Source organism: Aspergillus chevalieri, chromosome 1, assembly GCF_016861735.1.
Source record: "Aspergillus chevalieri M1 DNA, chromosome 1, nearly complete sequence".
In the NCBI taxonomy this organism is placed as follows: Eukaryota; Fungi; Ascomycota; class Eurotiomycetes; order Eurotiales; family Aspergillaceae; genus Aspergillus; species Aspergillus chevalieri.
Genome location: NC_057362.1, coordinates 2,530,947 through 2,544,150, shown reverse-complemented (window position 1 = coordinate 2,544,150; position 13,204 = coordinate 2,530,947). Strand labels below are relative to the sequence as shown.

The 13,204-nt window shown below is 49.3% G+C and overlaps 3 protein-coding genes across 3 annotated transcripts; 2 read left to right on the top strand and 1 right to left on the bottom strand.

The window, feature by feature from the left end:
• Nucleotides 1–1,332: 1,332 nt before the first annotated feature.
• Nucleotides 1,333–4,899, bottom strand: ACHE_10914S (uncharacterized protein; the record flags this gene model as incomplete). Its single annotated transcript, XM_043284564.1, has 1 exon — nt 1,333–4,899. One exon carries the CDS (start codon nt 4,897–4,899, stop codon nt 1,333–1,335), a length of 3,567 nt encoding a protein of 1,188 aa, XP_043132034.1.
• Nucleotides 4,900–6,269: 1,370 nt separating this feature from the next.
• Nucleotides 6,270–10,473, top strand: ACHE_10913A (ABC transporter ATP-binding protein; the record flags this gene model as incomplete). The annotated part of the gene is made up of 5 exons (XM_043284553.1): nt 6,270–6,724; nt 6,775–7,435; nt 7,486–9,379; nt 9,427–9,549; nt 9,599–10,473. The coding sequence occupies 5 exons, from the start codon at nt 6,270–6,272 to the stop codon at nt 10,471–10,473; spliced, it is 4,008 nt and encodes a 1,335-aa protein (XP_043132033.1).
• A 782-nt stretch (nt 10,474–11,255) lies between these two features.
• Nucleotides 11,256–12,900, top strand: ACHE_10912A (uncharacterized protein; the record flags this gene model as incomplete). Its single annotated transcript, XM_043284542.1, has 2 exons — nt 11,256–11,405; nt 11,470–12,900. The coding sequence occupies 2 exons, from the start codon at nt 11,256–11,258 to the stop codon at nt 12,898–12,900; spliced, it is 1,581 nt and encodes a 526-aa protein (XP_043132032.1).
• Between the last annotated feature and the right edge of the window lie 304 nt (nt 12,901–13,204).

Genomic DNA, 13,204 nt, shown 5'->3' with positions numbered 1-13,204 from the left:
TGATATCCACAATTGCGTCACCATGAATGGATGATTTCAAGGAAATAGAACGTAGAGAATATCATAAAGTGGAGCCGCAGACCCTGAAAGAACTTCATGATTGCCAGTCTCAAAGCAAGGAAGAGCCATTGTTGTCGCGTACTTTGGCTAATGGGGACTAGGGATGGTGGTTGAAGTCGAGGTGACATGTCAATCGCCGGTCTTGGTGGCCCTCGAGCTCTCCGACAAATAACTCTACACATATAATGTTGAGCAGCTAGAAACAGAAAAAACTTGCCCTTTTCTTTGCCTCCTGACACATTGAAGAATTTTCCATCTTCACCGAATTTTTCCAACAAGTATCATTTCCACCCATTGCCGTATCAGGAAGTTGGAAAATTTGATCCACAGAAAAAACAAGGAATCCACTATCGAAGATTATCGGAAATTCAAAAAAAGCCTATTATATTATTCTCGGTATCCCGGTACTGTTTCTCCGAGTCGACACTTATCAGCCATATTCTATATCGGCGCTCTAAAATGTGTGCAGTATGTGCAGTATAAGGACAAACAACTTCATCGCACTACTGGGAATTGGTCCGAATGCCGATATAATGCTGATTGTACAGCCATGAAGATCTGTGAAAAGTTTCGCTTCTTATCTCTGCTGGCTGCGGCCCTCCGCGGATGTCATCATGTCTGCCAGGGGGAACTCGAACTTGAAGACAGCCTGTATGTTATACAGCATGGCTTGTTCGTGATTCCGCCTTTAAGCTTCAGCTATCATGTGTCTCTTGCTTGACAACAGGAATTAAGAGAAATGCGGCCAGGGGATGAAAGTATCAGCGGCTTGAATGCCATTAATTGGCATTGCGCCGTTGTATGATGGACGCGGTATAACCATTCAATCTTGGTCTTGTGAGTCACAAGATCGCTCATTATGTATGTCTTGCGTTTTGACGTGCTCGTAGATTTCGAGATGTATTGAACAGGGACAGACGTCAGGGAAATTTTGTCGTCAATTGACTCAACTGATCTTCGATTATGAGCTTCATGTTAACTAGGATGAAATGCAGGCTAAGTATTACAGTTGTCCTACAGGGCCCACTCGCAATGGATGAAATATTCCTCTTGCCAAATTTACCGTGAAAGCCGGCGAGAATCATCTTTGCACGGCCGGTTGCTTGGGGAGAGGTTGAAGCTGGGTATTTCTGGGATGGGAGGTGAAGTATTCCGATCTTACCCTTAACCGAAACTGGCAAGTGGGAGGTGATTGATTTGACCAGATGTTTTTGAAGGTCTAGCTCAGATACTTACACAAAAGATACCATATTGGCAAACAGTCGGTGTTGCTCATTTTTTGTTCTTGTTAAAGATGTTCCGTATCAGCATCCTCTTTCCTACAGCATTTGCCATGTTTGTCTCGAGCGGCTTTTCCATGACTTCCTGGTGCTTATCTTCACTGACCTGCCGTGACAATGAAGTATTTCCACTGTTTTCATATCGTGGACCAGCTGTGTCTATTCTAGAGAACTCCTCCACAATTCCACGGAAGCCATTGCGTTTTGCCAAGCTGATCGGAGTCTTCCCAGCACTGTCCTTTGCCCATGGGTTAACTTGACCTGTCGCAAGTAGCTTCCTCACTATTTCCTTATGTCCTTTGGCTGCTGCCATATGCAGTGGCGTCGTTTTATCTTTGTCCTCACAGCTTGGGTTGCATTTGCCAATTTCAAGAAGGTCTTCGACTATCTCATAGTGGCCAAGATTTGCGGCAAACCATAATGGTGTTTTCTTCTCGTTATCCTCTGGTTGCGGGTTAACTTTGGCCTTTGTAAGCAATAACTCCACGGAATATTTCCGACCATGGATCACTGCAAGATGGAGTAATGTCCATTTTGAAGCTGGTGTGGACTCCAAGTTCACCTCTCCCACATTGAGTAACTCTTCAAAGACCGCTGCCTTTCCATACAGCGCTGCGTGCCATACTGCTGGATATCGGCTGCCGTCTGTGGAGTCTAAGTCACCTTTCCCGACCTTAAGAAATTCCCTTATGACCTTGTGATGACCATACACCACCGCACACCAGAATGGTGTTTTCCCCTCCAAGTCTTGGACATCCGCGTCAACCATGCCTATAGCAAGTAGTAGACGCGTAACCGCGGCGTGCCCGTTTTTTGCTGCTAAGCGCAAGGGTGTCATTCCTCGTGAATGCTCATAATTGGCATCAACATCTTTTCTGATCAGCAGCAGCCAAACCACCCATTGATTCCCATGACAAGCCGCTAATTGCAGAGGAGTCATTCCAACATTATCCTTGCAGTCTGCGTAAGTCCTTCCGGTTGCAAGTAGCTCCTGAATGACTTCGATATGGCTGTGTCTTGCAGCTGCGTGGAGGGGCGTTTTTCCCTCTTTATTCTTGGAATCGGGATCGACTCTTATGTCCGTGAGGAGCTCTTTAACCACGTCTTTGTGTCCATTTTCAGCTGCTAGATGCAACAATGTGTTTTCGTTTTCGTATCTGGTATGCATAATGATTCCTTTCGTGGCCAGAAGCTCCCGTACTACTGCGGCATGCCCATTGCTTGCAGCTACTTGTAGTAGTCCAGCTCCATCTTTTCGATCCAAAGGCTGAGTATCAAGCAGCTCTCTTATCACGGATGCATGGCCATGCTTTGCTGCTAGCTGGAGTGGCAGACCACTAAGCTTCGCCCTATGAAACAGAGGATCAGCTTTCCCTGTCGCGAACAGCATACGCAAGACTTCTGTTCTGCCATTTTCAGCTGCTAGCTGTAGCAAAGGCCTCCCTTTCTCACCCGCCAAGTTGATGTGAACTTTTCCTGTGTTGAAAAGCTCCTTCAAAATGACCTCGTGTCCATTGCGTGCTGCAAATAATAGCGGAGTCATGCCATCCTGGTCTTCAGAGTTCGGATCACTCCCAGACCCGAGAAGCATTTTGACAATCTCGACATGACCTTCTCGTGCCGCTTGCAGTAGTGGAGTGCGCCTGTACTTGTCATGTATATCTATACTGGTGTCCGAGCGGCTGAGGAAAAGCTGCACCATCAAATCCTGTCCTCTCGCTGCTGCATGGGCCAGCGGGGTCCACAGATCCTTATCCTTTAAGTTGACATTCACCCCTCGAGCCAGCAATAAACTGACAATATCCGTATGGCCATTTGCCGCGGCATAATGAATTGGACTGCGTCTCTCAATGTCAAAAGACTCTGGCTGGGCACCAATCTCAAGTAGTAGCCTGACAACGTTGAGGTGGCCCCCTTCTGCAGCACGTGCAATTAACGCCCCCAAGGAATCTTTGCAGTTCATCTTTACATCCTTCTGAGCAATGAGAAGCTTGACGATCTGCTCAACACCATGACTTGCGGCAAATAAGAGTTCTTCGTCTTCAGATGCTCTATCTAGCACCATCATTTGGCTGAACTGTATTCCTTCGTAGGGGTCACATTCTGGAGGCGCATGACCGATCCGCACTGTCCAAAAGAGATTATTCTGCCGTAATTTCTTTTGAATCGCAACAGATAATCGCTTTTGACTTGAGACTCTTTGCGTTATATCACCCGTCTCGCTCTGTCGTTGCGGCTCGATAGACGAGACCTCTGCAGAAAGGCGTCCTTCACTTCGCCTCAGCAAGATTCGGGACCAAGCCCCATCAGTAGACGACACAAGTATTCGACCACATATTGTATCATCTATCTTAGGAATAGCAGCTGCGAGTGTCCCATTAGACAACTCCCATGCGGCATGAAAGTGAAGGTTGTTGGTACGTATTCCCTGCAAGTCAAGCACACATATCTCTGAACGTTCAGGTATCACCTTTATCTTTGGGCGGTTGTTCCGTATATACATCTCGCGAGATGGGTAGATAAGTGGGTTGAAGCTCTTTGGATTTACCAGTTTGAGCTCTTCGCACCGAACTCGTTCGAAATTCCGCATTGTCAATGATATATCTCGCAAGTAGATTGCGATGAACCAGCCTGGTCTGCTGCTCCTTGCACAATTGAGCATAGCGAGACCCACCGCCTCTTGTCCTACCCCCATAAATGGAACCGTCAATTGAATTCCTTGACTAGTCACTGTTGCGTGGTTGTCGAATGTATTTAACGCATCGACTAGGACGATATCTCGGGAGTCGGCAAATGCATTTGGAGAGCTTGCCAAAGGACCGCTGTTAGTCTCAGGGGACATCCATGCGAAGATGCTGTGATCGTTTGAAGCCTTCATGATCTCTTCCTGGAGTCTGATGAATGCTCTCTCTCGTTCTCCATAGAGCATAGGCATGTTGACTCCGAAGAGACCCATGAGCGAATAAGCACGATCTTCAATCCTTTTTGTCACCCTACTTGCCGCCCAGGACATCCGCTGGGCGATGCTGGCTTGACCTGGATCATCGCCCAGGAGGATATTAACCGGAATTCCAGTAATCTCAGATATTACCTCCCGCAAGTCAGACTTGGTCCCGATCTCACGCCACTCGTTATCCAGAAAAATCACATCCGACGGGGCGATCAGCTCCTGCAGTGTCCATCCTCTAGTGAACCATCTGCTTTTCGAAATCACACTCCGGTCAGACCCGTGTGGCACATCGACCAAGTAGACATAGCATACTTCTGCTTCCTGGTACCAAGCGTACATTGAATTCAGCGCTTCCGATAATTCTGCACTGCTAGATTTATCAATACAGCAGCTGTCAATCCAGACATGGTCCAACCCATCTTCAGCGGCTCGCAAACATGTGTTCTTGATTTTGCTGTATCCTGGTTTTCCTGTCGTGAGAACCTTGTCTCTGATGTCCTCATAGGTCACGTCCTCACCATCATCTCCCCAGGTGTGCGAGAGGATGGCGTATGGCGGGATCTGGTGGAATTGGCTGATTTCGAGTGTATCGGTGTGGAGCAGACGCATGGTTCACTTCTACTGCAAAGTTACGAGTTTGGAAGTCGGATTCGGTAGAGTCGTTCAAGGTGTTGTGCTGCTCGTATATCTGAATACTGAAGAAAATAATTTGTGGTCTGCGGTATGAGACTGGTTTTTACAAACATGTAAGATGAGTCTTCAGTGCTATTGCAGCGAATTCCAGTTGCTGGGCGATCTCTTAAAAGCCACGGTGACTGAGAAGGCCTGTGGACAAGGCTGACTCTAGTTGATCAGGTGATCTGTGTAGACTAATCAATCACCAAATAAGATCTTAATGCATATGGACATTTTCAGATTGAAATTTTCGTTATATCGCACTTCCTTTGCCTGCCTTCCTGCCTGCCTTCCTGTGCCTGTCTGTTTTGAATCACATGCTCCATATTGTCGCCCATTTCTGCTGCGGCGATAGTCGGATAGACTTTGATGGCCTCCAGGCTCTACAGTTGGATCAGTACTGTTAAGGAGAGCTGGGGATCAGCTCTCTCCCTGCCATCCGATTCCAATTCATGCTAGGGTTCATGTTGTGATTTGGAAATGACCTCCTTTTCATGACTAGTAACGTCCGCCACTGCCTTACTATCACCCCTTACCCTCGACCTGGCCCACCGAATGGCAGCGCAGACTCAAGACTCAGTTGCTCTGACCACCAGCAGCAATCCGAGAGCGTAGATGAGCACTTCAACCAGGCACTGTAACTGACTCCGGCACTGCAGGCTCTAATGATTCGTCTCTCAGCTCGATCACCACGACCGAACTGGTAGAGAAAAAGTCTGGCAGCAAATGCGTAATGGCTGTAAACAAAATGATATACCGGTGTCTGTACTGCAATCACCAGCAGTAATAGCGTAGTCACGTTGTAGAAGGTAGAAAAGCGAGGGGTATGTTGCTCAAGTGCATTCTGGAACCCGAAAATATGTTTCCTGGGGTCGGAGTAACCTCGGAAAAAGTTCCCTTCCAACATTCAATATGAACCATCTTAACGACTTGTTCTGACCGTTATACGCCTTCTCAGACCAGACTTGTGTTATGCTTGTCGGCGGCTTCTACCACGTGCCTTTGAAGCATCACTCTCTGTCCCGACTTTGAACACTGCAGGGAACGAACAAAGAAAACGCTCCACAATCCACATCAAACTAATCAACAATACTACGAAGATCATATTGTTCTTCTAGGCTGAGAATTTTATGAATATTACTGCATCAGGAAGCTGTTGATTCACTAACCAGGGTCTGCAACGGCACTATGGCTGCAGGTTCGTGTCCCATATCTATTTACGATTTCGCTTGATTCTACTTGATACTATCTAGATGCTCTTCTGCGACATCGTTACTGACAGGCAGTAACAGACAAATCCAGCAATGGGCTCCAATCGCTGGCCTACGAAAGGCACTTCTCGCCCAGAACGAAGACGCCAGCACCGGAACGGTTGGATGTCCCTATTCAGCTTCACGACCGCAAACCACGTCCTGACGCTAGCGTTGGCGACTTTTCTCGCTCTTCTGGCCGGTATCGTCATGCCTCTCTTTGCAATAGTTCTGGGGAATCTTTTCAACACATTCATGGTGTTTGGTGCAGGCAGTATCTCCAGCCAGACGCTGCTTGATCAGGTCGTCTCTGGCTGCGTGCAACTGGCAGGTCTTGGTATTGCTAATTGGGTTCTGAATGGAAGTTATTTTCTTTTCTTCATTATTTTCGGAGAACAGCAGGCTACCAGTGCTCGTGGCAAGATTTTCCAGGGACTGCTGGAGAGGGAGATTGAGTGGTTCGAAGGGCGGGAGAATGGTACCGCGGCTTTCTTGTCTTGTCTCCAAGCGTGAGTTATCCCCGATTCGACAATATGGATGCACGCTGACATCAGGATAGACAGATACACGATCTACAAATGGCGACATCCCAACCGCTAGGCCTTGTTCTGCAGTATGCCTTCCGAACCATCTCATCGCTGGTACTGGCGCTCTACACATCCTGGAACCTCTCCTTGGTTACCCTAATTGGAATCCCCGTATTTTCAGCTATGGTCGCCTTCCTCTCAACCAAAATGAAACCCAGCATTGAAGCCCAGCAGAGCGAGCTTACAACCGCCTCAAAGATCGGAAACAGTGCCATCATCTCCATCGATACCGTCAAATGTCTGAACGCACAATCAGTCGAACTCCGCAACTTTTCCTTCCGAATCGACAAATCCGCAATGCACTACCTGAGACACGCGCGCATCAACTCTCTGCAAATAGCAACTATACGGCTGATGATGTTTGGTATGTTCGTGCAGGGATTCTGGTACGGGAGCTTCCTGGCAAGTTCTGGTAAATTGTCAGCAGGTGAGGTTCTGCGGACGTTCTGGGCCTGTTTGATAGCTGCGCAGTCGATTGAGCTCGGGCTTCCGCAGGCTATTGTGTTGGAGAAGGGTAAAGTCGCTGCTGCGGCGTTGATGGGAACATTGAATTATCAGATAGATGCGCCTTCGGATGAGACGGAGGGTGCTCTGTATCCACACTATTGCGAAGGCGATATCGAGGTGAACAATGTAAGTCTTACCAGATATCCTTGTTTTACCATCAAAAGCTGACCCTGCAGGCATCCTTTGCATACGCATCACAACCCGAAAGACCAGTCTTAAACTCAGCTAGTTTCTTCTTCCCAGCAGGCGAGACAACATTCGTGATTGGAAAAAGCGGCTCTGGAAAAAGCACCCTTGGACAACTACTCATGCGATTCTACCTCCCGACATCCGGTGAAATTCACATTGATGGTAATCCGATTGAGTCGCTCAGCATTAACTGGATACGGAACAACATAACCCTCCTCGAACAGAAGAGCGTGCTTTTTAATGAGTCAATTCTTACCAATATTGGGTTTGGATGTCGAGAAGGCGAACCCGTTGGTGAAGATGATGTGCAAGACTGCGTTGATATGGCGATGCTTCAAAGTACTATCGACAACATGCCACGCGGCATTGATACCTGTGTTGGTAGTGGTGGGAGCTTTTTGAGTGGAGGGCAGCGGCAACGAGTAGCTATTGCAAGAGCACGGCTGAGGGACACACCGATTCTCATCCTGGATGAACCAACTAGCGCTCTGGACAGTGCCAATCGGATGGCCGTGATGAAGGCGATTCGGAAATGGCGGAAGGGGAAAACCACAATTGTTATCACGCACGATATGGCCCAGATCCAAGACGACAACTTTGTCTATGTTATGGAGCATGGCTCTGTCGTGCAGTCGGGGTACAGAAGCGCATTGGAAAAGGGCACAGAAAGCGACCCCTTCGCTGCAAAGGCGTTGCACGGGACGATGCGTGATTCTACCAATCACAACCTTACGGATGATACCTCGGATAATAATACCTTAATAGCGGAGAGTCTACGCGAGACGAGCGAGAACATACCTGACCTTCCTCTAAAGTCACCCACCGCACCCTATGGGCGACATCGGAAATCGGTTTTTCAGGAGCTGCTACTAAGCCCCACCCGAAACGGTGGTTTTGGGGATGAGGATATTCTCGATCAACCTGGAATCCCGATGCGTCGGCTTAATAGGGCTCGCATCAACAAGCAGAAATCGGTGCTCATGGACCTCCAAGACCGTCATCTCTCAGTCGCTCCTTTCCAGCCTATAGACCCGAATCGTCGAAAGTCTATCAACCCTTACGGAAGTCAAACGAAGCCGGAACGCCTTTCGAAACAGCAGCATGAAACATCGATCTATGGAATAATGAAAACGATAGTCCCGAACCTGACCAGCTGGCAGCGCCTACTCCTCTTGATAGGCTTTGTCTGCGCCCTCTGCCATGCAAGCGCAACACCACTCTTCTCATACTGCATGTCTGAGCTCTTCGGAACTTTTTACGACGAACACGCCAGCGCAACAAGATGGTCCCTCGCCATCCTCGGAGTCGCCATCGGCGACGCAACCGTCTCCTTCTTCATGCACTACCTCCTCGAACTCTGCGGCGAAGCCTGGGTCGACTCTCTCCGCAAGAAAGCCCTCCGCTGCGTCCTCGACCAACCCAAGCAATGGTTTGAAGACGAAGCCAACGCGCCTTTCAAACTCGTTGCGTGTCTGGATCAGAACGGCGAGGACATGCGGAACTTGGTTGGCCGGTTTGCTGGCTTTGTGCTTGTGGCTGCTACGATTACTGTGCTGGCTGTTATTTGGAGTCTGGTTTCTTGTTGGAAGTTGACGCTTGTGACGCTTGCGTGTGGACCGGTCATTTATGCTATTACGAGGGGGTTTGAGAGGACGAGTGGGTATTGGGAGAAGAGGTGTATTGAGGCTGGGAGGAGTGCGGGGGAGGTTTTTGTTGAGGCTTTTTCGGAGGTGAAGACGGTAAGGTCTTTGACACTTGAGTCCTTTTTTCATAAGAAGCATATCAAGGCTGCGGGGAAGTGTATGTCGATGGGGTTCAAGAGGGCCGGGTATACTGGGGTGTTGTTTGGGCTTGCTGAGTCGACCATCATATTTGTCAGTGGTGAGTGATATCTTTTGTATTTTCAGGGCTTTGCTAACGTGGAACAGCTCTGATTTTCTACTATGGGGCCATTTTGGTGTCGTTGGCAGAGTTTACTGTCAAGGATATAATGACGACGTTTTCGATGCTGCTGTTTAGTATTGGATATGCGGGAACTGTGTTATCATGGAGTGAGTATCTTGTTTACTCTTTTTTATAACCACATCTAACCTCATGCAGTTCCCCAAATAGGCACTTCGCGCGACATGGCAGCGCAACTATTGCGTCTCGCAAACCTCCCGGAAGGTGTATCGCATGAACACAAGGCCAGCATGGGCATCTCTCGAGCCGCTCCTGTGACAATCACCGGTCTGAATTTCCGCTATCCATCGCGCGACGATACTTTCGTGTTACGAGATATCTCATTCACAATCCCTAAAGACTCATGTACCGCCATAGTCGGAAGATCCGGGTCGGGCAAATCGACAATCGCGTCCTTGCTACTGTCTCTCTACGAATCACCACCGTCCACCAGCAACCTCCCAGCAATCTCCCTAGGAGGCGTCGACATCCGGCACCTGCACATCCCAATCCTCCGCTCTCTAGTCTCAATTGTCTCCCAGCAACCCACCATCTTTCCCGGCACGATCCAAGAAAACATCAGCTACGGCCTCGACATCAACTCCCCCCTCCGCAGCATGCGCAACATCCACGCTGCAGCGCAAGCCGCCGGTATCGATGACTTCATCACCTCCCTACCCTCCGGCTACCTCACTGAAATCGGCGACGGCGGCGTTGGGCTTTCAGGTGGCCAAGCACAGCGTCTGGTTATCGCGCGAGCTCTCGTACGACGACCACAGATCCTCATCCTCGACGAGGCGACTTCGGCCCTGGATCCGACCAGCGCGGAAGTAATCCGGCAGACGGTTAGGAAGCTGGTTAAGGCGAAGCTAGGGTTGACGGTGGTTATCATTACGCATGCGCGGGAGATGATGGAGATTGCGGACCAGGTGGTGGTGCTGGAGCAGGGGTGTTTGGTTGAGCAGGGGGAGTATGGGGAGCTTGTTAGACGGGATGGGGGTAAATTGAGGGCGTTGGTGGAGGACTGTATGTAATTTATTTCTTAATGGTTTTTTATGATAAAGGCGTTGGCGTTGTGGCCTGAGACATCAAGTGCATCATTAGCATTCCATACCCCAGATTCTTGTTAATAGAGTTGAAGCATTCCAGTGCATATTCCATACTGATAGTGAATATCGATAATATACAGCTGCCTGTTCTATTGTTCCTACTATTGTCTATTGGATTTTCAATTTTAATAGGAATGCATTCACACATACAAGGACAGGTACGAAGCGCTGTTCTAAAAATAACCGCCGAGGAAGATCTCAAAGAGAGCAAAGAAGATGAATCGGGAGAATATTGGTTGTTTCAAGTGGTGTGCTGTTATTTTACCTCTTTATTCGAGGTTTCTACAGAATATTCTGCATCTACGCTTCATATAATCTGCGAATATACTCTGTAGTGCTCTGTACAAGTACGATACTTGTATTATGGCAAAATCCTGTGGCTGGTTCCTGTAAAGCCGAATACAGCGCTGGATCCACGGTTGCGCCTCTTAGATTTCTTTTCTTTCTCCGGTTCTTTCTCTCTCTTCTGCTGTTGCATGTCATCTTCTCGCTGTCCTCTGAGCTGGCATTATTAACATATCGCATCTACATCTATTTTTCTGCCTGTACACCTGCATCGCCTCTTTTTTCTCCGCTATCCGCATCGTCTGCCACATACAACTGTCAGCGGCAGTCTCCATCTGCTTACAGCTGGTCTGCATGCTCTGTCACCCAGGATTTCGGAGGCGTCTTTCAAACACTGCCTGGAAGCAGTTAAAGAATAAATTATGTACATTCCTCCCCATTTTCAATGGTTGGAGGCCCGGCAGGGTGCGAATTCAGGAGCCGACAGCCAGGGTAGTCCGGATTCTGGGAATACTGATCCAGGGAAGGATAATTCGGGGGGGATGTCGGCGAGAACGAATGCTGCTATCATTGTATGTTTTTCTCTGTTCAATGATGATGATGATGATGATGATGAAGTAAAGCTAACTCTGCTAGGTCGCTGCAGTTCTCGTCTTCGCCATCACCGTCGGGGTCATCCTTTTCTTCCTCCTCCGTACCCTGCGTCGAATGAACTATGCTCCCAAATACATCCCCGGGAAACGCCTTAAAGATAAATGGAATGGATGGAATGCCGGCCGGTCATATGGCCAGTTGTCGAATGGATCGTCGTCCAATCAGACCGGGGACACGGCATACCACGGCTCGGGTCGTGGAGGTGGATCGGAGATGAACACGACTGACAATGCTACGAATGGCGTCCGTCGTGAGACCTCGGTTCGATCGGTGATCACGCTGCCTCCGTACTCTGCGAATCCCAAGCCCGAAGAACAGATTATCGCCCGGGAAGGTGAACGGGAGGGTATGGATGTTGTGGTGGAGTTTCCCGAGACCGCTGAGGAGGAGGAGGCGCGGAGAGAGGAGTTGATGGAATCGCTGTATCAGATTCGAGTGCAGCGGCGACAGGAACATGCTGAGCGTGAGGCTCGACGACAGGCGCGTCGTGAGGCCCGGCAACGGGGCGATTTTATTCGTCTGGAGGAACTTCGCTTGCAGAGCACCATCCGCGATCGCAGTCGTTCGGAGGCTCGAAGGAACAACAGCCGCAATCAATCGGCCACGACATTGCTGGCAGAACATCAGAGCCGTGGTCGGGATAGGCGGATCGCCAGTGTTAACTACGCTGCTTTGGGCCGCGTGCGGCATGATGGTTCGCGTCTGAGGAATAATTCGTCTGATTCTGATAACCGCCCTCTGTTGCAGAGCTCGGGGGATGGATCTACGGGTGAACTTGCTCATTACCGTGGTGAATCGTACTCATCTCTTGTTTCGGGATCGTCTGTTACTTCGGATGGAGATACTCTGACTCCTGTGGTGTCTCAGCGGCAATCGATGCATTCCGCGCGGTCTCGCTCGAATAGCCGTCCTGAGTCCATTCCGGAAGAGGAGCTGGATACTACCGGTGCTCCGCCTCCTCCGGAGTATGATTTTTTGGACTGGGGAGAGGCACCTGCATATTCAAGCCCGGTCGTGGCGCAGTTCGGTTCGGATGCGAGAGGAAGCAGGAACCTGACGGGAGAGGCTGGCCAGACAACGGGCTCGAATGAAAACGAGACAAGAGACGAACAAGACGAGACTGCACAAATTAACGAGACGAGTCAGAGTACGGAAAGAAGTCGGCCTCCGCAACTGCCTCAACTCTCCCTCCTACCTACTATTCAGGTCGACGTTGCGAGTCCAATCGGTGACTTGACACCAACGACGCCAACCATGCCTCGACCAAGAGAGGAGCAAGCTGAGCACGTCTCGGAACACACCTCGGAGCACACTTCAGAGCATGCTCCAGAGCATCCCTCCCAGCAGCCCGCCGAGCATTCCGGCAACAACGCCTCCGACACGACTACTGCGGCTTCCCACCAAAACTCTTGATTTCAATTGTACACCTAGTTACGAGTATGACGATTACGATCTTTTAATTCCCCGGACATTAGTGGATATAAGCCCCGAATTAGCGGGCTAGCATGGCGTTGGAGGGATTGTGTTAACAATTTGGTTGGACATTTACATATCTGGAAGGCTATGGTATTTAATTGTAGATATTGGCCATAAACTTGGTGGTATATCTATTGCTACGGAGTACAGTTACTACAATAGTGAGGCAAATGAATGTTTTGTTATGGCGACTCGGGCGGTGACATTCTGCCGTGTAAACAAACCTTCCCCAGCCACCGCA